Below are 26,281 nucleotides of genomic sequence, written 5' to 3' on the forward strand. Positions count from 1 at the left end.
AATGACTAGTAACTCCATGTCTGGTCTCACGGCCTTGACATAGGTTTAAGCAGAGAGCAGGAGGCGTGAGTGACTCACAGTCCCAGTCAGTGTATGGTCCTGCCCTCCACCATTGCCAGCTCTCTCCTGCAAGGTGGTCGGACAAGCTGTCAGAACCTTCAGAACCTTCTTTCTTTCTTCTTCTTCTTCTTCTTCTTCTTCTTCTTCTTCTTCTTCTTCTTCTTCTTCTTCTTCTTCTTCTTCTTCTTCTTCTTCTTCCTCTCCTCCTCCTCCTCCTCCTCCTCCTCCTCCTCCTCTTCCTCCTCCTCCTCCTCCTCCTTTTGAGACAGGGTTTTCTCTGTGTAGCTTTGGAGCTTATCCTGGAACTCACTCTTTAGCCCAGGCTGGCCTCGAACTCACAGAGATCCACCTGCCTCTGCCTCCCAAGTGCTGGGCCACCACCATGTCATTTCTTGCTGGGAAGCAAGGTCTCCCTCTGGCTGGCACCAGGCTTCTGCCCCCCCCCATTGCCCCAGCTGGAGATTCCTGGAGAAATTCCAGCTCTTTGGGGACCATTATTTTAGTAGTCTGAGATCACAAGTGTCTCTCTTTAAAATATCTCTTCTCTAGGCTGGGAAATTGGATGCTCAGGCATAGTAGTGCACATCTGTAATCCTAGTCCTTGGGGAGCAGAGATAGGTGGATCTCCAGAGCTCATTCACTGGTGAGCTATTCTAATGTAATTGGTGAGCTTTGGGTTCAGAAAGAGGCTCTGTCTCAAAAAATAAAAATGGAGACAGACAGAGTAAGTCATCAGAGACCTGCCTTTGGCATTTGTGATTCCTGCTCTTCCACATGCACCTGCATGTACATGCTCGCTCTCTCTCTCTCTCTCTCTCTCTCTCTCTCTCTCTCTCTCTCTCTCTCTCCAAACACACCAATTTTAAAAGGTAAATGAAATGTTTTCTCTCTGGCCAGGGTGTCTACGACAGAAGAGAAGAACAAAGAACCAAATGGTCCCAGGGTGTGATGCCATATTAGCTATCCAATCCTGTAGGATGTTGTGATTGTTGCTGGGACTAATTTTGTCTCGCATTATTTTATTATTTTAAAAAGATAAAAAGCATTCTGAAATGTATTTAAGCCATAAGAAAAAAACAAAGGTGAGGACTCATGACAACTTGGAAAATGGGTATTCTTTTTTTTTTTTTTTTAAACTGCTTATCTTTAGGACCAGGGCTGCATAATTAGGCAAGACATTATTTTGTTTAATTTTTCTTTGCAGGACAGGCCATATGTGATATCCTATGTATAGAACACCAGCCATGGCTGACTCCAAAATTATCCTTGCTTACCAACTCCATCTCACACATTTCTAAAATGTTTCTAAGGCTTCTGCCACCAGGCTTTTTTAGCATCTGGACATCTTTTGATATCAAGGGGAAGCTGATGGACTCTGTTTCACTTAGAAGGATTTCCGGATAATTTTCTTGTTTGCTTTTATTAGCTGTTTCAACAATTTGCATAGTTTTGTCAAGAGTTTACCTTCTAGAATTCACCAGAAAGCACCTGCCCTTCCATCCAAATTTATCTAAAAATAATAGTCCTCTTTCCAACCACACTAGAAATGTATGCATTTTTTTTCAAAGCCTCATTTGGGAAACACATTTGTTGTTCACTGCCTTTCTTGGAAGATTCACTATTTGAAGATAAGACAATAATTAGGGGGAGCTTTTAGAATGCAAATCCTGTGGTAATCTGACCATGCATACTACTTTCTGCTGTATCTCCACTACCCAGTTTATGGGAGACAATAAATGTTTTCAAATGAACAGAGGTAAGTTTGTGTTTATTAAATTTTTACATTAAAATACTACATGTTTATTACAGAAGTTTTGGGAGAAATAGAAAAATAAGAAGGCAAAGAAAAGCTTATACTGCCTAGATAACTACTGTTGACGTTGGTATATTTCTCTAGACATTTTTCCATTGTTGTATATATATTTATTTTTACAGCATGCTGTACATAGTTTTCTAATACATATACAAATACTTACTCATAATGAATTTAGCACATATGCCTCATGGCATCAAACATTCTGACCTCCTCATTAAGGATGGATGTACATTACTGCACAGTGAAAATGAGCCGCCATGGATGTAGCCGATCTCACTAGGAAACATTGCCAAGGCAGAAGCTTCTATTTCTCAGCACTTAAGGAAAATGTGATGGTATAGTTGCCAGAGACAGAGAATCCACATCCAGAACTGAGCAAACAGTGCTTAAGGATAAAAATCACAGGGCCTGTAAATCAATAGTGGGATGCTTGTCCAGGTGGGCTAGGCTTTGGGTTCCAATACCAGCACTGTAAGTTTGTATTTTTTAATCTTTCTGTTTTTGATGGATCCTGGAAATCCTAGAATGATTTTCTGTGTAGACATAAGCACCTTTGCCTTTAGAAAAGTTGCAACTCTGCAATGGTATTATAATATACAGGAGAAGCCAAGCATGGTGGAGTATGCCTGTAATTCTAACATTTAGGGAATGGAAGCAGGGAGGTCAGGAATCAAAGGTATTCTTGGCTATATGGGAAGTTTGAGATTCAAATGGACTACACCAGACCCCATCTCATAAAACAAAACAAAACAAAACAAACAAACAAACAAACAAAAACCAAAAACCAAAACAGATAAAATATAATCCGTGGTCTTGATGCTTCTAGGGTCAAGAGGGGAACCCCATTACGGCCCTAAATAACCTTTGGTAATAGGAAGAAGAAAAATTTATGGGGCCAAAAGTCCTGCAAGGGGATTGAGGCCAAACATCCCATTTCCTCACTGTGTCTGAGAAAAGAAGGCCCTCAGTTCAACTCCCACTGTAGAGAGCATGGGATATAGGAACTGTGCTTTGGAGAGCAGAAGTTTCCTTTCAAGACACGCTGATGCATTTGTCAAGTGGATAAGCTGTTGTTCCTGGACTGGTTTTTACATTCTGTACTTGAGACTCACATTATAATGAACCTGGCTCTCCTGCTGGTCGGGTAAGGGATGAGCAGAGGCAGTGCTGGCCATTCATATCACAGTCAAATGACCCGTGGGAGCACAAGACTTGGTGGGAGGCTGTCTACCTAGCAAATGAGAATGCCCACTGGGTGGCAGGGAGCCTGCCCTGACACCCCACATACACAGAGTTATAGCTCATATGTCTTATGACAAATTGTGAACACTCCACTTGGAAATCGCCACAGAGCAAATTCAAGTGAATTTCTCATTGCTCACTACTGCTACTGGCCACGTTCAGTTGACTTTCAGGGTAACCCGGCTGCATTTTGTCTCTCTGGAGGAACTTCAACAATAAAGTATTTTAGATGATCTATACATGCTTTTGTCCAACCAATTTGACAGGCTGAAAGTGAATGTGTCCTGTAACTGTGAAGATTAAACCAAGTGATATTTGGGACATGTTAAACAGCTAGCAATTTGCTAAATACTTCCAGTCTATTTACTAAGACATTTTATTCGAAATACAATGCTTCTAATAAAATCATAGACTCGGAGTTTAATCTTTTTGAAGAGAATCTATTCCACAAAGAAAAGTTTCACTGAGGTCCATGTGAGGTCACTGTTGATTAGCCTGGAGTGAAAGAGTCGTTGTTCTAGGTTACTTGTGGGCAATAACAAGATCTGGGATTTAGAAGTCTGAAGGATGGTAGCAGGGACTGGGGCAGAGAGAGACTGCCAGAGCGCTGTCTTCCTGGAGAAACCCGGTTTGCACTGAGACCCAGGGATGGGTATTCGGTCCTCTGAGTCTATTCCTTTAGCATTCACCATAGCACCTCCCACAGCACATGATCTTAGAGGTTCACACAGGAAATGGAGGAGAACATTCTCGAAAAGAGGTCTGTGTTCTCCGCTGCCCTTATGAGCTTCCCACGACAATCCTCCGGCTGATGGCTCCTGGCAGGGTGTAGATGAAGAGGACCAGGAAGATGATGAGGATGATCAGAATGAAAGCGATGATGATGTACTTCTTGTAGTTCTTCCAGATGAGGTGGTACAGGCACTTGAAGGGGCTCACGAACCACGAGAAGGAGGTGTCTGGGCGGCTACGGAAGAAATAAGGGAGGAGGGTCATGTTCAATACCCAGGAGTCCCAAGCCCACAGGAAACACGTCCAATACTGTCTTTCTGGGGACCCATAGGCAACGTCTAAGAATAGGGGTGAAAGACCATTCTGCCTGAAGCAACAGGAATAGAACAGTTTACCAAGTGGTCTGTAACGACTCCTTCCTGGGGTTACAGGTTACTCTGAACAGAACCAGAACCCCATAAGAACCCAGCCGAAGCCCATACCCTCCATCCCTTCATCTGTCCTTCTACGACCAGCTCAAGCCCTCCTTCTGCATGAAGTTTGCGCTGACCACCTCGGTCCGTCAGGAATCCTCCTCACTCTGAATTCCTTGACTGGCCCCCTTTCTGACTACAGCACGTGTGTCTTCTGTACTCATTACTATGTTATGAGTCTCCATGCTGTGTCTCCTAAATAAACTTTGTGCCCTCCAAAATATTTTTATATTGAAAAAGGTTTGTCATACAAATATTATGATCACAGTTTTGCCTCCCTCAACTTCTCCCAGGTCCTCTCCACCTCCCCACCCACCTAACTCCATGCCCTTTCTTTCTCTATTTAGAAAACAAACAAAAAGTAAACCAGAATAAAAACAGAGAAATAAATAAATAAATGAAGAAAGGAAGGAAGGAAGGAAGGAAGGAAGAAAGAAAGAAAGAAAGAAAGGAAGGAAGGAATAAAGGAAGAAAGAAAGACACACAGAGAAAGACAGACAGACATAAAATCTATAAAACCACAAAACTGGAAGCTGTAATATACAACAAGAGACCAGTGAGACAAAAAAAAAAAAAAAAAAAAAAAAAAAAAAAAAAAAAAAGCCCAAACAAAGCAATATGAGACAAAGTCTATAGATACCCTTGATGTTGTTTTGTGTTGGCCATCTACTACCCTTAAGTGTGGTTTATATTCCCAGTGAGACTCCACTGGAGAAAACGACTTTTTCTTTTGCAAGCAACCATCAATAGCTTCTTGGTTTGGGATGGGAACATGTGTCCGCTTCCCCCTCTCATCACCCGAACCCCGTTTTTACTTGAACGTGTGCAGACCCTGTGTGCGCTGTCATAGTCTCCGTGAGCAAAGTATGTTTGAATGGATGCTTTAGTAAACAGCTTTGAGCTAATGAGTAACTAAGTACCCGATGTGCTTCTAACATTATGAGAGGTGCAACATGGGTAGAGAAAATACCATGCACCCTGGATCTGGGGAGAGGTAGGGCAAACATAACTCCAAAAGTCATTCCTACACGTGTTTCACGTACATTCCATTTTTAATGACTATGTTACCTACCAAGAATCAAGTGCAATCAGGCACCGTTATTTCCCTAATAATGGCAATTCTGTGGATTTAGTTTTTAAAGTAATGGTGTATCAAAAAGAAAGTGTTTTCATCATGTCAAAAAATAAATAAAAAGAAACAAAAATGGCAAAATGAAGTTGATTAACTGACCATGGGGTGGTGACCAAATTGATGATGGGCACAAGTTAATATGGAATATTGTGCTGATTAGAACAACTAGGACAATGAAGCATAACTTTTCAATGAAGTGTGAAAGGGTGAAGTCAAGCCTGTAAGTTTGGCTAGAGAATGTATAACATGAGTTAAAGATGAAGCGCACCGGGAAGGCTGGCGAGGCATACTACAGGTGCACATTCCTGCTCCATCTGCAGACAGTCGGAGATCTTCAAGGCGTTTTTTTCAGTTATAAAAACAGTCAACTACACAAGTTGGATGGCACTAACCTCCTGACCCCTGACTCCTGAGTTCTCTGTGAGGTAAAAGGAACACCAGAACCCCAGAAAATCCTGGGGCCTGCAGAGGCCCTGCCCTTGCCCCAGGTTCCCAACTACAGCCCAGCCATACTCACTTGGGCTTGGCCAATGGCTCAGGCTCCTTTCGGGCTTTCCCAACAGGGTTTTTCTCAGCTTCTTCTGCTGTGACCAAGTGGAACTCAGCTTCAACCTTGCCCTGCATCAGACAGAAACATCAGTTTCTAATCACACAGATCTGTTGGGGGAAAACCCAACTCTCTAAATGTGACATCATCTCAGAGATCACCAGGAAGTATTTTGAGTAGTCTGTTGGTTTCTTTTGAGAAGTATCAATTTTTTTTTTTTTTGGTCCTGGGAGAAACCATCTTGTGGGGAATCACAAAATCCCCAGGGTGGGGCTGGAGAGAGGGCCCAGTGGGTAGAGGGCTTGTTGTGAAAGTGTGAAGACTTGAGTTCAGATTCTTATCACCCACACAGAAGCCTGAGGTGGCAGCATGTATAACTTCAGCAGTAAGGAGGCAGAGGCAAGTGGGCGGAAGGTGGGGGAGGTGGGGGGGGTGGGCGGGCGGGTGGGCAGGCGGGGAGACGATGACACTGGACAGCCAATCTAGCTGAAACAGTGAGTTTCAGGTCAAGTGCAGAGACCTTGTCTAAGGTAGAAAGTGATGGGTGCAGATACTCCAACATCAACTTCTGGTCGCTACACATGCGTCCTTGGGCACACACACACCTGTGCACACATATGCACATGCCTGCATTAGCCATAAGAGGCCCATAATGATGCTACTGCTGAGTTTTGTGTGTAGAAAGGGTTCCACATGGGCAAAAAGGCACAGATACCCCACACGGACCACTCTGGCATCATTAATATGGGAATAAATAAGACTAATGATAGATACTGAGTAGTCATTAGAAAGGGACTAAGGACTCGAAGTTCAGGCCTCTTTGTGTCAACTACTTTCTTTTCCATCAATTCTCAAGAGGAAATGGGTGGCTGTAACCCTGAATTTTCAGAATAGCTTCTCTATCAGCCACCATTTAGTGTGTGTGTGTGTGTGTGTGTGTGTGTGTGTGTGTGTGTGTGTGTGTGGTGTGTTCACTAATGATATCAGAACTAACCTTTTGTTTTAGAGCTACCTCTGCCTCCTCTATGGCAAACAGTCCCTCTGATTTGTAAGTGGTGAGTGCCAAGCTATTCTTTCAAGCACCATGCCAAGGTTATGGGCAGTGATGTAACTCCTGGACTGGCAAACTACGGTGCAGAAATCAAATCATTCTTTTTTGTTGTTCACTCATTCATTCACTACATGACAGGCCCTCTGTAAGCCAATGCTGGTCCAGGCTCTGGGGACTCTGATTTGCTGGAACACCTGTTCTTAATGGAGGAGATTTTTTTTTCTCCTCCTGCCTCCTTAGGTCTCCTGGGCTGAGATCCAAGGTGATGTGGCAGGAAGGGGGCAGTAGAGCTGGCAGGGGACTAAAGCATCATAGAAGCATTTTTAACAAATGCAATCACTGTCATGGCTTCTCTCTTTGGGTCACCTGTGAATTAGAGATTATATGACTATTTGGTTGATTTCCTGTTCCACTCAACCATGTCTTGTGATTTAGAAATGTCTCTTAAATACATGAATATGTGTAGTCTCTCATTCTCATTGAGAAATTATGGCAGTCAATGACCTACCTGTGAAGTGCTCAGAAGATATTTTAAAACTGCAAGAAATAAGTAATATATAGCTTCTGTAGTTTACAGTTATTCTTTCACACAATTATTAGCATATAATACTACTGAGTAATTCAAATTGCAGTTATACATCTTGTCTCTGGCTCATTTATTCTATTATCTCTTGGTCTGTTTCAAAATCAAGCAAGGTAGCTATCCTTTTTTTGTTGTTTTGTTTTTGTTTTTTGTTTGTTTTTTGAGACAGGGTTCCTCCGTGTAGTTTTGGTGCCTGTTCTGGATCTGGATCTCTTTCTGTAGACCAGGCTGGCCTCGAACTCAAGAGATCCATCTGGCTCTGCCTCCTGAGTGCTGGGATTAAAGGCATGCACCACCACCACCCAGCTGGTAGCTATTCTTTTTGGAGATGGAGAACCGAAGTCAGAGATCAATGTTTCCAAGGATATACACACAATAAGCCATCCAACTAGAATTTGAATCCTGGTCTGTAAGACATAAAGGCTCCTGATATTTCCATGGTAACAAACTGTCTGGCAACTTATCCATTCACTTGTTGGATATTGGATTAGAAGGTTTAAAATGTTCTTCTCAGATGATTCCATGATGCCTTCATGATACCACCTTGAGTCTTGATGTCCCCATCTGTCAGCTCTAGAATGAGCTGGCTGTAACATCTAGGTTGTGCTAATGACATTGTTAGAGCTCCAGGGAGCTCCTTAAGACTAGGTGATTGGAAGAAAGCTAAGAAACCAGCTTAAAATTCATGGCAAAGGGAGGAGTCTCACAACTTCCAGGGCCCCTTCATAGGTGGCCAAAACTCTGCTGAGCAGTGATCTGCTCTAAGAACTTCACCCAGGTGCTCTAATTTGGTGGAGAGTCAGCTTGAGACATGCTTGCCAAATACCAAGTTCTGGAATTCTTGGAACAGGGTAGAAATGAACAGGAAGCACTCAGGAGGAGAGTAACAGAAGCAGAGCAGCTCTTTATATTCTACTGCTTGATAATAATAGGCTCAGCTACAGAGCTGGGTAGGTAGGCCTGAAGGTGCTTCATATGCTGATGAGCCATTTCAAGTATCCAGCAAAGGAGACAGCATTCCCATGTTCATGTTGCAGCCAAAGAAACCGAGGCCTGGAGATGCTTGCTAATCTCTGTTACAAAATTATCGTGTGAATCATGAGGTCCACTTACATTAAGACTCATTATTTTGCTACTTTATATGTCCCAGTGACTCCTTGCTGAGGAAAACAGAGTACCTGGAACAAAGTTCCAGGCGGGAGGGAGGGAGGGAGGGAAAGAGGGGGGGCAGAGAACAACATGGCTGTCTGAATGAGTAGAGATGCGAGGTGGACTTATATTATAAATTATCAATTCAAATCTTGGTGCTGTCAATCATTCTTTGTTTAAAATGCTGGACAACCCAAAGCAGCATTAAATGTCCCAGGATTCAGAAATGTTATTTGTATTTATTGTGTGTGTGTGCATGCAAGAGGGATAGTCTCTCTCTCTCTCTCTCTCTCTCTCTCTCTCTCTCTCTCTCTCTCTCTCTCGTGTGTGTGTGTGTGTGTGTGTGTGTGTGTGTGAGAGAGAGAGAGAGGGGGGGGGGGAGAGAGAGAGAGAGAGAGAGAGAGAGAGAGAGAGAGAGAGAGAGAGAGAGAGAGAGAGAGAGAGTCAGAGAACACCTAGCTGTAGTCAGTTCTCTACTTCATCCCATTTGGGTCTTGGGAATTGCACACAGTCCCTCAGACTGGGCAGCAAGCTCCCTTACCCTCTGAGCCATCTTTAATAACAACAAATAACTGTGCCTTTTCTGAAAAGTTCTGAAGGGATTCCACAATCTTTGCCATCATTCTGGCATTAGTATATGTATTTGATCCCAGTTTATGGACAGGAAATGGATAGCTTGAAGATGGCATAGAACAGCATAACTCAGTATAGACAATAGTTGAATGAGTGTAACTTAGTGATCTGTATTGAAGCAATGTGACCTTGAGTGAGTGGTCTGTCCTCTCTGAGACTCACTGTCCTTAGGATGTTTATAGTATGGACATATCCCCTCCACCTCCCCCAGAATAAGGTTGCTTTCAGACATACATAGATGAGTCCCACGGGTCCAGAGTGAAACAGGAAATCATAAAAAGAAGGCTGAGCACATAAATTCTGACCTCAGCATAGAATAGAAGTCATCAGTTGTAATTATGGAGAGCCCTGCTTATTCTAGCCTCGGGGAGCCAACGGGGGAAGGTGTGACTGTCGAATTCTGATAAACACTGCTCCTCATTGCCTATCTCTATACCCAGAGGGCTTCACTTCCCACTCTATCATCAGTATTCAGCCTCACACCAAACAGAGATCTTAAGCTAATAATATCCTCCAAATGTAATTTAAAATCAGGGCTAGAAGGAAAAAAACCCACACAGACAGTTTGAGACACTACCCATTAACCTCTTGACATCTGTGGATGGGAAAAAAAATGATAAGGAAAGGTCTGTGAAGAGAATGTGGATGTTCTCTACCACAGTTACTGTTTATGAACTGCAAACTTCAACACCCCGGGAGTGGCTATCAGGTAAGCAGAGAAGAGACTGTGTTCAGAATGGACACACCTTTTTCATCAATAATTGATTATTATTGCTCATTAAAATGCGACTTCACTGGTATTAAAAGAGTCATCTGCAAAAAAAAATTCATGATGGAATGTGCATTGGTAAAATAATTTAAGGAGAAACATATACATGGAGAGTTATGGTTTGAATTTATGGGTCCATGTTTTCATGCTTGTCCCCTAGCTGGTTATGGTTATTTTTCAGGCACTGTGGAACCTTCAGGAGGTGAGATCCAGGTGATTGAAAGAAGGTCACTAGGGATGGGTCTTTGAAAGTTGTGTGAGGCTCCATCGGTCTTTCTGGTCCATTCTCAGCTTTCTGGTCCACCACGAAGGGAATGACCTTTGCCACACACTTTCACCTCCATGTCTTCCCTGAAGATGGACTGAAATCTTTTGAAACTGTGAGGCAAATCTTTTCTCCTTATACTGTTTGTCACAGCCATGTTAAAGGATTTGCTCCGTCCAGATGTCCAGACATGTGTGTCCATTGTATATACCTGTGTTCTCAGCCTAGGGACTTCATTTCTGAGTATCCGACTTACATAATGACTCAGAACTCAGGAAAGGCTTTTGTCCTTAGCATGGCCATTCTTGAATCACCTGTTCAAGTTGTCCCGAGTGCTTTAACTAGGTGTCTCAGACTCTTCCTGTATTATTGTGGTGATAGGTTTGAGGTCACTGCTTTTGGTAGACGATATCTAGAAACTACAATTCACGCACTAAAAGTTTTATTTGCTACCAGGTGATTTTGATCCTAGGTCCTTCCAGAGGGTACAGTTAGACATGTATTTTCCAAAAATTCTATTATTAGTCTGTAGTGACACAGTTAAGAATAAGTCAAGGAGGAAAAGTTTCATGATGATTCTTACAATAACTCTTGATTCTAATCTTTGGTGATTAGCAGATATGATTAAGTAGTTATTCCATCATTTTGGGGGCGGGAAAGTAGAGCGATCATATTTCTGCTTTATGAAGGAAAGCTCTTAGATGGATGCTGAGAGAGAGAGAGAGAGAGAGAGAGAGAGAGAGAGAGAGAGAGAGAGAGAGAGAGAGAACAAGATCTTTGGTGGTTATAAAAGCAGGAGGTAAAGGTTGGCGGCAGCAGAGAGATCAAAATGCCACTGTTGCCTGATCAGTGACCTGCTCATGGAAAAGGAAAAATATAGCTATGCAAGGAAGAGATCTTACACCTGCCAACCTAACCAGCCTAGCAACCCAGCATCACCTACAGCAGGACCATTGGTTCTCTAGGCAGTAAACAGTACCCTGTATCAAATAGACTGACTTCACATTCTCAACACAGTAACTTTTGCACCTAACCTCATCCAGAGACAATATAGGAAATAGAGATTAAGATAAGTAACACCATGAGAAAGCAACCAGAAAATTCAGGCCTAGTCTTACTAATAGTCAATATCAGAGAGTTGGGGGTGGTGTGGGGGTGTCTGTGCTAAAATTAAACAAGCCAAAAGAGATAGAGCTACCAAGAGCAACACATGGACCAGGATTGGATTTTTCATGAAGAAACAGCTGTAAAACACACTTGGGGGGCCAGGGTTGTAATGGCAAAATATTTTATAGTTAGCTCAGGGACAGAATACTTCCCAACATGCATGAGGTTTGATACCCAGTACCTCAGAAAGGAAGTCATATTCCCAATAATGATAGCCTAATGTAATCAGATATCTGAGCTACACTCCTGGGTGTGTCTGTGAGAGAGTGTTTCCAGGGAGGTTTAATTAGGAGAGAAGCTTTCCTCTGGATTGGGGTGGCTCCCCACCATGGGCTGGAGTCCTGTGCTGAACAAGGATGGGTGTGACCAGCTACGGCCACCATGCCTTCTCTGCCATGCTGAGCGGCGTCACTCAGACCCTCAGTGAAATAAAGCTTTCTTTCCTTAAACTGCTTGCCAGGTATTCTGGTCCAGTGAAAGGTGACTCCGACACAAGAAACCATGCACATACCAGTGCCTAAGTCACAGTGTTCATGAGATGATACGCACATGAGGGGGTGTGAGTTCTCTCCACCTGTTGCGCTTTTCCTGTGAACATATACTATACAAGCTCAACCTTGAAAACAGCCTTTGCACACAAACATACCCGCTCTGGTCTTAGAGAACGGGAATCTGCCCATGTATCATGACCTGTGTGCCGAGCAACCTCCTCAGCCAATCTGTGAACTCAGAGATGCCAGGAATTCACCCTCCTCCTCCTCACTGAACCCTTAGACACCGAGGATGCTGTCAGCTGATCTCTCATCCTGAAGTACAGCCGCCTCCTTTTAAACTTAGGGCTTGACCATCCTGGGACCTAACCCAGGGTACATGTTAATTTGTGGGATTTGCCTGGAGAAGAAACTCCCTGACCTCCCTATCTTAAAGGAGTGATTTATTTAAAGGTGGTCTTTTTTCCTTAGTTGGTATTTTATTGTGATAGTCTTTATACATTTTGCAGTTGCTGTATTAGACTTTAGCATGATTCCAACTGCTTATCAACATTCTTGGCCATATCCATTCATGTCCATGCACACTTAGATTTACTAAGGGTTAATTTTCAGAGCCACTAGATATAAATCTATCTATCATCTATCTACCTATCTACCTACCTACCTATCTATCTATCTATCTATCTATCTATCTATCTATCTATTTATTTGTGTTTTTCCACGATAGGGTTTCTCTGTGTAACAGCCTTAGCTGTCCTGGAACTCAATTTGTAGATCAGGCTGGCCTTGAATCCACAGAGACCTGCCTGCTTCTGCTTCTTGAATGCTGGGATTAAAGGTGTGCATGACCATGCGTTCCCCCCCCACACACACACTCAGGATATAAATTTATTAAAGTGTGTAGGAAAAGCTGCCATCTTTACAAAATTATATAACTGAAACCTGTAAGTTCACTTTGCTTCAAGCAATACTTAATATTTATTTATTTTGAAATTTTTTTCTTTTATTCTTTCTCATACATTACATTCCAACTGCAGTTCCCCTCCTCCCCACTCCTCCCAGTCTCTCCTGCCACCTCCCCTCTCCCCCAGATTCACTCCTCCAGGGATATCCACTGAACGTGGCCTAACAAGTTACCATAAGACTGGGCACAAGCTCTCACATCAAGGCTGAATGAGGCAGCCTAGCAGGAGGAAAAAGTCCCAAGTGCAGGCAAAAGAGTCAAAGACAGCCCCCACTCCCACTAGTGGGAGTCCAGCAAGAACACGAAGCTGTACAACCACAACATATATGCAGAGGACCCAGCTCAGACCCGTAGAGGGTCTATGTTTGCTGCTCCGGTCTCTGTGAGCCCCTGTGAGGCCCACTTGGCTTTTAGGAGGACTAGTTGGTGCAAGAAGTATCTAACACGGGGTGCAGTGTGTGCACATGCCCTCCTGCTCTGCCAAGGGCACCCACCCTGAGCCCTCCCTGCAGCCAGCTTGCCCTGGCGCCAAGGACGGCGCACTGCACACGAGGAGCTGTGTGAACCCAAGTGTCTAAATTATACAGCTTGGGCTACTGATAAGCAGCTTTAAAAATCAGTCTGGCAGATGTCGGAGACTGTAAACAAATCCTGTCACCCCTGTCAGTGACTGGGCAAAAAAGAAACATCAAACATTCCCAGCACTTTGTGGGTGATATATACATACACACACACACACACACACACACACACACACACACACACACACACACACACACACATATATATATATATATATATATATATATACTTTTGAGATGGGGTGCAGTGGGGGAGCCCTTGCTGTAACTCAAACTAGTCTACAACTTAGAATGTAGACTATATCAGTTCCAAATTCGGAGCAGTCCTCCTGCCTCAGCTTCCCAGGTGCTGGGAGGACAGGTTGAGCCGTTATTCCCAACTCTATGAGTGATATCAAATCACAAGACCCATGGAATCTGAGACTGTGCCACAAAAACACTCCTCAGGCATCTAGATCAGCACTTGCAGCTTAGAGACCTGGAAGCTGAGACTCAAGAGATAGAAGAAGGTGACCTGAGGGGTCGCTCTGGGACGACCCCACTTCCTGTTACTTTAGGAGAAAAGTGCTGGGTGGCCTGCCTGCCTTCCTGGACATGTGCACTGATTGGTTACAGAGCAAAGAGGACAAGGGGAAGCCGGGGTCTACTTTCTTCTGCGATCACTGCAGGACTTTCAGGACCTGCCGGACTCAGCGTGAGTTTAGAATGATGTCATTTCACATTCTCCCTTTCAGATGCATAAGGGAAAATAGATATTGAAAGAGATTTAATTCTTTCTGTTGATAACAAGGGAAGAAGACCAGGCATAGAACTATAAGCCTAGAGGGTCAGGAGTTCAGGACCTGCCTGGGCCACAGAGAGAGACCCTGTCAACAACAAACAAACCATATGAACCTATAAACCGGTAAACAGGATTCCCTCTCTTCCTTTCTCTTAGAGCAATTTACTTTGGAAGAGCTATAATTACAAGCACTTTCTCTTCTCTTTGAAATGTATATAAATGCCTTTGAAAACTGGGTAGGCTTTATCCTTTAAAATATCCAGGCCTGCCTTTGTCAAGGGCTTAGGAATCACTCTTTTTTTTGCAATACAAACACCAAGAAAGTTAGCATCCTAGCCCGGGACTGCATACAGGCAAGTGCAGCTCCCTGGGAGAAAGTTAAAGGACAGGGAAGCCAGCACTGACTATTTGGGGAGACTGGAGACTTCGTGTGTGTATATAAATAAATCAGAGAAAGCGGGGTGGGGGGATATAAATAAATCTGCTGCTACTTCTGAGGAGAGGTGGCCCAACTCTGGCATTTACCTCATTCCAAGTCACAAAACGTCTCTTGTCATTTACAAGTATCCCCCACACCAGCCCCATGGAGAAGACAGCTGATAATTGCAGGACCAGGTTGGGTAGGACCAGGCTTGATGTCTCTCCATTTGCATGGGTTTCTTCCAGAAAGGGAAATGTTGTACAATGGTTAAAACCAAGGACTTTGGGAGTGGACTGCTTCAGTTTAAACCATGTCCTTCCTTGACCAGCCATGTTGGAACTGTGTGATGACCTCACTATGCCTGTCTTCCTTATCTACAAAATAATAAACTAGGGATTGATTGATTGATTGTGTGTGTGTGTGTGTGTGTGTGTGTAATACATATCATGGGGGTTTAGCAGATGAATGAATTCATAACCATTAAGTGTTTAGTGCTGTGGGAAATACTGAGGCCCACACAAGTGACACTAAACAGAGACTAATGACCCAGAGCTCCATCATTTGTCAGTTCCATCACTTTTACGTGACAGAGACTCCAAGACAGGCAGGCTGCGGAGAAAGGAGCCTGGCCAGAGGGAAGTTCTTGTGGTTAAAGCATGCTGGCCTGGGGAAAGAAGCAGCAGGCTAGCTATGTGGTTAGTTGGAGAGCTGGTACCCTTGGCCAAATATGACCATTTGAGGCTGGTGTCTGCAGAGGCTGGGGTTTGGTTTTCAGAGACTGGTGCTGCAGAGGCCAGAGAGCAGAGGTTGGGACTCAGGCTCCCACCACTGTCAGTTTGCGGTTTTCAGCCTTCACAACCTGTCGGGGCTCAGTCAACTGCTGTTAGCAATACTTGTCATTGCCCCAGACAGATCGCACCCCGCTGTGTCAGCTGGTGGTGAGAGGCTTCTTTTGTGGGGGGGCCCAAAACAGTTTGATCACACAGCTGCCATGACAGGCTTAGAGACCCAGACACAGCTTCTGGCAGGGAACACCTGGACCCAGGAAGAGCCATAAGCTGACCCCACCCAGTGGGACCTGCATCTAAGAGGAAATACCTGACATTCCAAACATTCCCTCTACCCCCAGACAAATGTCAGCCAATCAGGGTCCTGAGCCCTGGAAATCCCCTCACCCCAACCTCTGCTATGATAAAAACTCCACCCTGCCTGGGCTCTGGGCTCTCATCTCTCTCATTGCTGTGACAGAGAGACCAAGCTCAGAGCTTGAAAATAAAGGCTCTTTGCTTTTATGTATGGGATTCGATCTCCGTGGTGGTCTTTTGGGGGTCCCCGTGATCTGGGCATAATACTTTTCTAGTTTGTCTTCCCAAGAGACAGCAAGCTCCTTGGGACTGGAGCCTGCTTCCTACTCAAAAGTTAGGGATACCCCTAGGAGAGCCCTGTCTGGAGGACACTCCCTGCAACTACTGAGATAAAATGAATAGCTGATAGAGCAGCTAGGTGACCTATACTCAAAAAAGAAACCTCACAGTGAACAGAAATGAGCCACATTTAATTAATAGCTCCTTAACTTAATAAATAGCCTTGACAACAGATTGCTGAAGTCCATTATCTTGGTCAGTTCACCAGAAGTATTGTTTATAAGTGCTTTCACATAATGAAAATGGCTTTATTTCCCCCTCTATTTTCTTGACCCATTAGGAGAGGACATCATTGTTTATAGACTCAGATATGTAGCTCTTTATGATGGCAGAAAGAGGCAGAAGTGGGTGTAGTGGGTAGCCATTCCAGCTTGGATCTGGAAGTTCCAACCCCCATTGAGACTCTGGAAACTGTCACGCCTACGAGGCGGGGCCAGGGGAGGTGCCTGGCGACCCTTGAGCTGGATGGGTGAGGGCTTGCTTGGTGCCGGGACGCTGAACGCTGAACGGTGGAGGTGGACCAAGCAGAGCTCCAGAGAACACTGCTGGACTGCGATACACCTTCCCCAGACCCTGCGACCTACCTATTCCTTAATTTGTGAGTCACGCCATTAAATAAATATCCTTTTAACTACGTAGAGTGGCCATAATAATTTCACCAATAGTGGGGGATGGTGAAAACATTATTACCATGCTGCGACACACAGATTCTGACACGCGTTGAATACTTAGAATATTCCAGACACCGATTCTGTGCCCTTCCAATGTCACAACAGCCTCATGAGGTGCTCATGTTCATCTCCTCTGTTTTTGCAGGTACGGACGCTGAGGCTGGGGGATGAAGTTGCCCGAGATCACACTGTGGGTTAATAATGGAGCCAGGCTCTGCACAGGAGTCAGCCGTGAACCTCCTGTTTGAAGTCCCTGCAGCCAGTTAACAGGCATTCCTCTTCCCTCCCATCTCTGTCAACCACCGAGGTATTTTGGTGGATTGCCTCTTCTATATACTTTATAGAGATAGAATCGGGTACCATGTGGTCTCTGTTCCTGACTCTTTCCCTCTTGTCATGATGTTTTCTTTTTTTTTTTTTTTTTTTAAGATTTATTTATTATGTATACAGTGTTCTGCCTGCATGTGTGTCTGCAGGTCAGAAGAGGGCACCAGATCGCATTATAGATGTTTGTGAGCCACCATGTGGGTGCTGGGAATTGAACTCAGGACCTCTGGAAGAGCAGTCAGTGCTCTTAACCTCTGAGCCACCTCTCCAGCCCTTGTCATGATGTTTTCAAGGTCGGTCTGTGCTCATGACTTCACTTCTCTCCATGGCTGGATAATAATTTTCAGTTGGGTATGTGCATCATTCTTTATTTATTCACTCATTAGCTCATAGACATCAGGTCTTTCTACTTTCAGGCCATTATGACTAATGCTGTCATAAACTTTGACAATTTCATTCTTTAAAGATGGCTGGGACCCTCTCTGCTGCTAAATCTAATGGACACATCCAAATAATGTACCAGGCCCAGGCTCCACGGATCAGACCCCACTGCCATCTTTTCAGGGCATGGTACTTCCTGACTTAAGGCTGGTAGGAACATATAAGAATGGCCTCACCTGGATCTTGCTGTTGGAAGGGCAAGGATGCTGGACCTCCCCACATACTGAATAAAGATCTTCCATTTAACAGCTTCCTAGGGAATTCTTACACACATTAAACTTCCTTAATGGGGGCTCAGAGAGACTCAATGGTTGATCTTAAGTTCTGTGTGCAAGGTCTTGATTTGAGAGCATGTATTTAGATTTGTAAAGCAATTCTCTCTGTGGGATTGTGGTGGTTTTGAATGAGAAATGTTCCCTATAGGCTCTGGCATTGGAGTACTTGGCCTCCAGTAGGTGGCACTGTTTAGGGGGGTGGTCCAGCCGTGCTGGAGGAAGTATGTCACTGGGGGAGGGCTTTGAGAGTGTATAGCCTTGCCTCACTTCCAGTGCATGCTCTATTTCATGTCTGAGGTTGAAGATGTGGTCTCTTAGCTTCCTGCTCCAGCTGCCCTGCCTACCCCACCATGGTCGACCCCCATCCCTCTGGAATAAACTCTCTCTTCCCTGAATTTCTTTCATGGTGGTGTTTTAATCCAGCAGCAGAACAGTAACTGAGACAAGGAAAATCCCAGCAGTCCTTCTTAAAGAAATTCCTCTCTTGGTCTCTGTGTTAGCCCATGTTCTCATTTTCTCCCTCCATCGCTGCCTTCCCCTCCTTAGCCTCTTTGTCTGGGATTGATCCTCTCAAGCCACCGTCTTAACTCCTCGCCCTACACCCAGAACCAGCACAGAGTTACAGTCAGCTCTCAGTAAGTCCTCCAGGGACCCAGAAGACCAAGGGTGGCTGGTGCCTCGGGTTCCCCACCAATATCATCAGGCCACAGAGCGCTAAACTAAGAACGGAAGAGAGAAGAAAATGTTGCAGAAAGCGTAGTAAGAGTAGATATTGGGGCATCTGACCAGCAGCGTTCGGGGGGCTTCCTCGCCTCATACCCACTGAATCCAGAGCAGAGAGAAAGGCTAACATGAGGGAGCCCTGCTGCCTGCCTCAGTACCTTTGTATAACCTACTGACTTACACAGGCCCCCCGTCCCTACAGAGGAGCAATGGGGTGTGTGGGGGGGGGGCGACTCAAAGAATGTGAAAAAGGAACACCCTGCCCAATAGCTTTACAGGATCAGGAGCTCCAGTCACAGGTGGTCCAATATGGACCAACATAGATCAACCTGAAAATGCAGAAGAAAGAGAAAATGTCCCTACCAGCTATCACCCTCTCCAGGAAGCTGGGAAAGGATGGGCTGTCATTAAAATTGGGTCCCATGTTTGGAGGTCAAGGAATGAGAGAATTACATTCAACTTGTGCATTAGCCACGGTTTTATGGATAATTTCAAGAAATGTTTAAAATTTTAAGGCCAGGGGCATGAGTTCAGGTAAAATAAGGGAAAATCACCCCAATGGAGACAGCTTATAAACCAAATAGGCTGAAATACGAAAGGATTATTAATGCATTTATAACGCTTTAGAAAGTCTAGTTTTTGGCAGGACCTTTGCTTCAAGGGCTCTAAAGAGCTACTTCAAAGCACTTAACGTGAAGCTCACAAAACGACTCACTGAGAGAGCATGATGTCCCCTGATGCGCCCCCCCCCCAGCCCACCTTCTACAGCTGTCACTTACCGTGAGCTCTTTGCTTTTGGCAAAAGGCCACCAGCCACGCACACGCTTTTGCTGGAATATGGAGATCTTGTTCTCCTCGCTTGCATTTTCAAACTTGGACAGATCACAGGCTTTTGCAGATTTGGCGGCCCGAGGGAAGCTGTTAAGATTCATTTCCAGGGAGCCTGTGAAGAGATGTCCTTGACAGTTATGGCGGGATTTTCAGTCACTGTGGATCAGCAGGGACTCCTCTACTCGCTGGCCAGTCCCTCAGTCAGTGTTATATTGCACGTGAGATGTGCTAGCTATGTGAGCAGGTATGCATGAGATGGAGACACGTGGTCCCATCAAGAATTAATAACATGGTAGCAGGTGGAAAGGCAGAGCAGAGTGTTATATGAATCTCCAGGCTTCAGTCTGGAGTATTGATACGACAGGGCATCTCCCCGGCTCAACATGCTGTTCCCTGGATGACAGGCCTCAGGTTTGTTGTACTTCAGTACTGATCCCCCTGTAAGAGTCCCCTGTACATCATCTTGCAGGTCACAGTCAAAGTCCTTCTGCCTTTGCATCTACTGTCTAGGACAGAAGAGGGCCACCCAGTTCATGGCAATGCTGCTTCAGGGTAAGATAGTGTCATGAAGGAGCTGTGTGTCTCATTTTGACAACTTTCCTATTATAAAGTAGCGTTTGTTAAATGTGAAACTTTAGAGCATGTACATCAGCAATATCTATCTATCTATCTATCTATCTATCTATCTATCTATCTATCTATCTATCTATCTATCTCTATATCTATAACTATATCTATATCTATGTCTATTTATCTATCTCTATATATTCTATTATCCAGTCTCACCACACTGGCCATGGTTCTGTATAGTAGCTCATAGCCCCAGCCTGCCACCCCTCCTGTACCTATAAATGTGTATCTTAAAGAAATGAGATTTCCCTCCCACATTCTGTTTCACTTAGCACATCTCCTGCAACTTTCCGGACCACTGCCTGTTTCAGTATTATCATGGTCATGACTGTTTCAGTATTGTCATGGCTGCAGGGTTGTTGTTTACGGAGTGCTCCTCATGTGTGAGGGCTTGTGGTGGGCTCTTTTTCTTAAAGATTTATTTTGGTAGAAAAGTACATGAAGGACACGTGGATTGTATTGATCTGAAACTAGAAGCATTTGGTTGGTTAAGCTTTTAGGCTTTTGAGCAGCAATTCAGCTGAGAGCCATTCGAATGAGGATTCAGAGGCTTCCAGTCTGAGGAAACAGGATCAGCTGAGGAACTGGCAAGGTGAGGTAGCTGTAGCTCGTTCTGTTTCTCTGATCTTCCAGCTTCATCCCATAACTAGCCTCAGGTTTGTTTTTATTAATAAGATCTGTTAAGATTCCTGTTACAATTTATTCTTATTCTATTATTTTATTTTACATGTTTGTATGTGAGCCTGAATATATGCATGTGTACCACGGTGATGCAGGTGCCTGTTCAAGGGTATCCGGTCTCCTGGAACTGGAGTTTCAGGTGGCCGTGAGCCTCCTGATGTGGGTGCTGGGAACCAAACCCAGGGTCCTCTGTAAGAGCAGCATGTGCCCTTGACTGCTGAGCACCTCTCCAGCCCCTCTGGTTACTCATAACAGATCAGTAATGAACTCAAAGTTTAACTGTTTCTTAGTGTTAAATAGAGCAAAGACCGACTTGCCTGAATGTGTTAGGCGCCTATCATAGACTAACAGACTACAGTTTTGCCAGTTCCCTAGTAATGGCTGGTTGGACGATTGATAATTTTTTTGTGTAATCACAAATAGCACTAAAATTATTGTGCTCATAACAAAATCGCACTCAGCTCTCCAAAAGCTAGAGTGACACTCTTAGCATTAATATGTGCTTGAGAAGGCGGCTGGCTTACCCAGGAAGTCATCTGAGGACAGTCTTTCAAAGTCCCAGACCTGCAGCACCAAGACAGCTGGAGTCTTACACTCCATCTTCTCTAGGGAAAAGATGTGCTCCCGTTTGGTGATGACCATTTGCTTTTCAGCCGGCAGATACTGGAACGGAAACAGGAAACGCCAGTTGAAGTTCCCTTCTCCAGTCAGGGAGTTGTAATGCACATCCGTCTCCTGCCTGTCGTCCTCCAAACCCTTGATCCACCTGCATAAAGATAAGGAAATTCAAACACTCAGAGTAAGCTATTCAGGCACCAGCAGAATCAAGAGTGACATGACCAGCTTCAGGCGCCCGAGCCGTAGCTTCCATTATAGGTAGCTGGGTTCAGAGGGAAGTTTCCATTTTAAATGAGAAAGAGAAAAATGATTAAAAAAGAAGACATCCCAAGGCAGGCTGTGTAAGTGTCTTTGACTGTTTATAGGTCAGAAGCTCTGTGCAATTAAGATAGAAAAGAGGAAGTGAACACGTGATCGGAGCCCCTGTCTGGGAGTCCTCTGCTGGGAGTCCTCTGTGGAAGGGCTGTCATCTCCACTCCGGAGTATTGAACAAGATTGTAGTGAAGCCTCTACAGTTGGGTGGTTAGACCTGTGCAGTGCTGGGGAGGGAACCAGGCAGATGAGAGGTGAGGGAGAAGACAGTGAACACTAGCATCTTTCTGTACATCTTAATGACCAGGACTTGGAAATTGCTGAACTCTTCCAGAAGCCTTCCATATTGTGAGTCATGACAAAAAAAAAAAAAAAAACCACAACATTTTGCAGAACACATTAATGTTTCCTAAATGTGGCTGGAAAGCAGTTTGAGATGATTTTAATTCTGTTCTTCAAATGTTATTCTGCTACTTCCATTCCTCCTTCTTTGTCATAATTCATTCCTCTATTCTCATTCTGGGGGAAAAATGAGAATTTTGAACCACTGCGCTTCGACTGTCAAGTGGATTTAGAGCACAAGGCGCTTCTTGGTCAGGAATGGCAAAGGACAGTCACCACGAGGCTGTGCTGAGTTTAGACCTGATTCTCCGCCCTCACCTCAGGTTCCCTGATTGGGGCCTGAATGGAAGCTGTGCTGAGATATAAGAGAAATATTGACTGCTTCATTCCAGAGTCCTAGGCGGGAATCCCTTTTCAGTAAGCAGCACTAGCAAATGGGAAGGCCTCAATTCCAGCCTTTGCACTAGCATTATAATCTGCTAAACGCATGGTTCTTCCCTCCATAACACTCTTGCTGCCCTGCCTGTTTCAGTTCAAAGGCAGATGTACTTTTAAGGACACCTAAAAGGTTGGTTATCCAACATTTAACTGAGAGATAGTTATATAAGATTTGCTCACTGAAAATGTTTTCATAAAATAATCCTTAGCAAAATGAATGAACAAGACAAAGTTATCACACAGAAAGCGACCTTTCCTAACTCAAAGCAGGACAGGTCCTTCTGTGGAATTGTGGGTAGCAGCTCCCACGAGGCACAGACTGGCTAGAGACTGAAGAGGGGTGATGGGAAAGGAAGAACCGCGCTTGTGGAAGACCTTACCCTTTGACGTAAATATCACTTGACTTTTGACCCGTGAAGATATTCTCATCTTCTAAAATGACATCTTCAGTATTCCAGATGGTCACCCTCAGCTCATATCTGGGGTGAAGGAACACAGTGTTAGGTAAACGACCTTGAAAGGGGGCCCAAAAGCATTGCACTCCGTCTGTAAGTCTTGAGTCTGTCAAGGCCATTGGCATCAGCACTGGAAGTCAGTCTGTCAGAACCATGTAGCTCAACTGGAGATCTCAGATTCACTAGGCTATCGGTGGGGCAGAGTAGCTTCTCCTTCCATGGACCAGCTTGTCCAGATGAAGAGCTTGAAATGCAGAAGCCACCGCTTCAACCACCTCCATCACCACAACCCACATACCACTGTCATTGGCCAGGTGAGGCTTGCTAACCTGTCATCTCTCACCTCAAACCCTATAATCTTTTCTTCTAGGACCATGGTCTCCTCCCCACTTAGGATGGGCAGACTTACCCTTTGGGTTTCCTTGGTGAAATGTCAACAGGAGGTCCAAGCTGAGGTGTATCTTTGGGGAACATGTCCACCCACATTTGTAGACGGCCCTTGTCAACAAAAGATTTTCTTTAGCTTTGAGAAAGGGCAGGGCATGAAAATTGACTATTCATTGTATTAAAACATCCCTTGCCGGGCGGTGGTGGCGCACGCCTTTAATCCCAGCACTCGGGAGGCAGAGGCAGGCGGATCTCTGTGAGTTCGAGGCCAGCCTGGGCTACCAAGTGAGTTCCAGGAAAGGCGCAAAGCTACACAGAGAAACCCTGTCTTGAAAAACCAAAAAAAAAAAAAAAAAACAAAACATCCCTTTTAAGAGAAATGGATGTTAAATATGATTTGGTGTTTCTATATACACGTGGCCTATTTGTTAACGATGGTAGAGGTGTCTCCTTCTCTCTTCCTTCCTTCCTTCCTTTCTTTTTTTCTTCCTTCCTCCCTTCCTTCTTTGAGCTAGACTCTCATGTAGCCTAGGCTGGCTTTGAACACATCATGTACTTAAAGCTGGCCTTGAACACCTGATACGGCTGCTTCTACCTCCCAAATTCTGGAATTACTGGCATGTACTACAATGCCAGGGATAACTTACGTTTTTATTAAGAATTTACTAATGTATGCCGGGCGGTGGTGGCGCACGCCTTTAATCCCAGCACTCGGGAGGCAGAGCCAGGCGGATCTCTGTGAGTTCGAGGCCAGCCTGGGCTACCAAGTGAGTTCCAGGAAAGGCGCAAAGCTACACAGAGAAACCCTGTCTCGAAAAACCAAAAAAAAAAAAAAAAAAAAAAAAGTAAAAGAATTTACTAATGTACGCCGGGCGGTGGTGGCGCACGCCTTTAATCCCAGCACTCGGGAGGCAGAGCCAGGCGGATCTCTGTGAGTTCGAGGCCAGCCTGGGCTACCAAGTGAGTCCCAGGAAAGGCACAAAGCTATACAGAGAAACCCTGTCTCGAAAAACCAAAAAAAAAAAAAAAGAATTTACTAATGCATAAGTTAAAGCTGAGGAAAGGCAAGAAACCCTTCATTGAGTCTCTACTATGCAATGGTCATGGCACTATGCACTTATGTGCACTGTCTCTTGAATTCTTGCATATCAGTTAAGTTTCAAAGTTTCTCAAATGTTGAAGTTCGTCTAAAGGACTTTGATCATTCAAATTATAAAAATGAAAACAAAACAAAACAAAAACAGTACTGCCCAGTTAGGTATACAGACCTCTTGAACTCTATAAAACCTAAATGTCATGCCAGGGTCCTTAAGATAGATTCGAGGGTTCAGTCGACCCCTTTTATCATCTTCTCAATGTAGATACATTTAATAAATCTTTCTTTGCTTTTCACTGTTACTTTGAGCTGCCTGCTGAGGGTGAATGGAGACTTGGAGTTGCCTACTGAGGATGAATGGAGACTTTGAGTTGCCTACTGAAGATGAATGGAGACTTTGAGCTGCCTACTGAGGATGAATGGAGACTTGGAGTTGCCTACTGAGGGTGAATGGAGACTCTGAGTTGCCTACTGAGGATGAATGGAGACTTCCAGTTGCCTACTGAGGATGAATGGCCAACCCTAACTTCCTTAAGCTCTGGTCTTAATAATGCTGGCAACACTACCTGCTCCATTCCTGGCTTATCCTTGTGGTACAATGGCCGTGTTTCTATGTGCTCTGGAACCAGCCTACACCCGACTTCAGGGATGTCTTCCCAAGAGTGTAACACCTTGAGGGCCAAGTGTTCATAAGATTCCACCATCTCCTCTGCAGGGAAAGAAAGAGAAGGAAAGAGACTTGTTAGGTGCTGCTCCTCCAAAGAGTGACAGTTGCAGATGCTTCTTAAATTCTTCCTGTAATGATCCATTCTAAAGATACTAGGGGGTAGGAACAAAAGAAAATAGAAAATCGGAAGAGCTGGAGGTAGCATGGTATGAAAGAGAAAGTGACCGAATGCAAAGACAGAGACCTGAGATGAGTCAATTGATAAGAAAACAGAGACAGCAATCGAACCCTGGAGTGGGGATTTGGTGCGCGCGCGTGCGCGTGCACACACACACACACACACACACACACACACACACACACACACACACTCAAACAGATTATTTCTGGAGATCCCACAGATCAGAAAAGATGGGTGCCAGAGACTAAAAAGGGTATGTTTGTTAACACCGTGGTGTGAAGGCCTAGGAATCAGGGTGGCCTTAAATAAGATGGTGGCCCAAGGTGTGTTTGTGGACATCTTCACTTCCCCAGGGGTCTCCCAACTATAAACACCTATACTTCATTCCACCGAAGGAGGTGATTCATGATTTAAAAGATAAAAACCAAAACAATCATAAAAATACTGGGGAAAAGAATATCACAAAACAAGACAAAATTATTGAAAAATAAAATCTTTTTTGACAAAGCTTATAATGGTAAAAATTTGATATAAGATAATCAAACCTGACTTTATAGAAAGGGACCACAGAAACAATTGTCTGTTGGCAATAATTACATTGGTAAGAGCTGATAGAGCTAGATAATCAATGAACAAAATCTTTGTCTTAGAGTTTAATCATTCGGGAACTGACCTTATGAACATAATTTCAGATTTTTAGTGGGCAAAATGGTAACTATTTAATCATTATTTAATCAAATGTAGACTTTTGACCAAATAATTACATCACTCTAAGAGTATATGGTGAAGAAATTTTTTCAACAGAAATCCACATCAACATGTCACCAATACACTGTCTAAACAGCAATAACTCTGCATGCAAGGACCTACAGTATGTTCTTGGGTCCAAAATAATGAAGCAAAAAGAAATGAAACTGGTGGAAGT

General features: G+C 44.2%; 1 protein-coding gene and 1 long non-coding RNA gene across 2 annotated transcripts in view; one reads left to right on the top strand and one right to left on the bottom strand.

Annotated features, from left to right (window-relative positions):
* Nucleotides 1–1,820: 1,820 nt before the first annotated feature.
* Fer1l6 (fer-1 like family member 6) overlaps nucleotides 1,821–26,281 on the bottom strand; it is a 127,336-nt gene continuing 102,875 nt past the window's right edge. Inside the window, exons 34-40 of the mRNA XM_006990681.4 lie at nucleotides 25,075–25,217; nucleotides 23,435–23,523; nucleotides 22,951–23,049; nucleotides 21,385–21,626; nucleotides 19,498–19,661; nucleotides 5,973–6,073; nucleotides 1,821–4,085 (exon numbers count right to left, since the gene is read on the bottom strand). Coding sequence (XP_006990743.1) covers nucleotides 3,899–4,085; nucleotides 5,973–6,073; nucleotides 19,498–19,661; nucleotides 21,385–21,626; nucleotides 22,951–23,049; nucleotides 23,435–23,523; nucleotides 25,075–25,217 — 1,025 coding nt within the window. The 3' untranslated portion in view covers nucleotides 1,821–3,898. The remainder of the gene's footprint in view (nucleotides 4,086–5,972; nucleotides 6,074–19,497; nucleotides 19,662–21,384; nucleotides 21,627–22,950; nucleotides 23,050–23,434; nucleotides 23,524–25,074; nucleotides 25,218–26,281) is intronic.
* On the top strand, nucleotides 9,887–19,149 carry LOC143269654 (uncharacterized). The gene is made up of 3 exons (XR_013046234.1): nucleotides 9,887–10,127; nucleotides 10,369–10,389; nucleotides 17,098–19,149. It is a non-coding gene; the product is annotated as an uncharacterized LOC143269654 (long non-coding RNA).

The sequence above is a fragment of the Peromyscus maniculatus genome, chromosome 20, assembly GCF_049852395.1.
Source record: "Peromyscus maniculatus bairdii isolate BWxNUB_F1_BW_parent chromosome 20, HU_Pman_BW_mat_3.1, whole genome shotgun sequence".
NCBI lineage: Eukaryota > Metazoa > Chordata > Mammalia > Rodentia > Cricetidae > Peromyscus > Peromyscus maniculatus.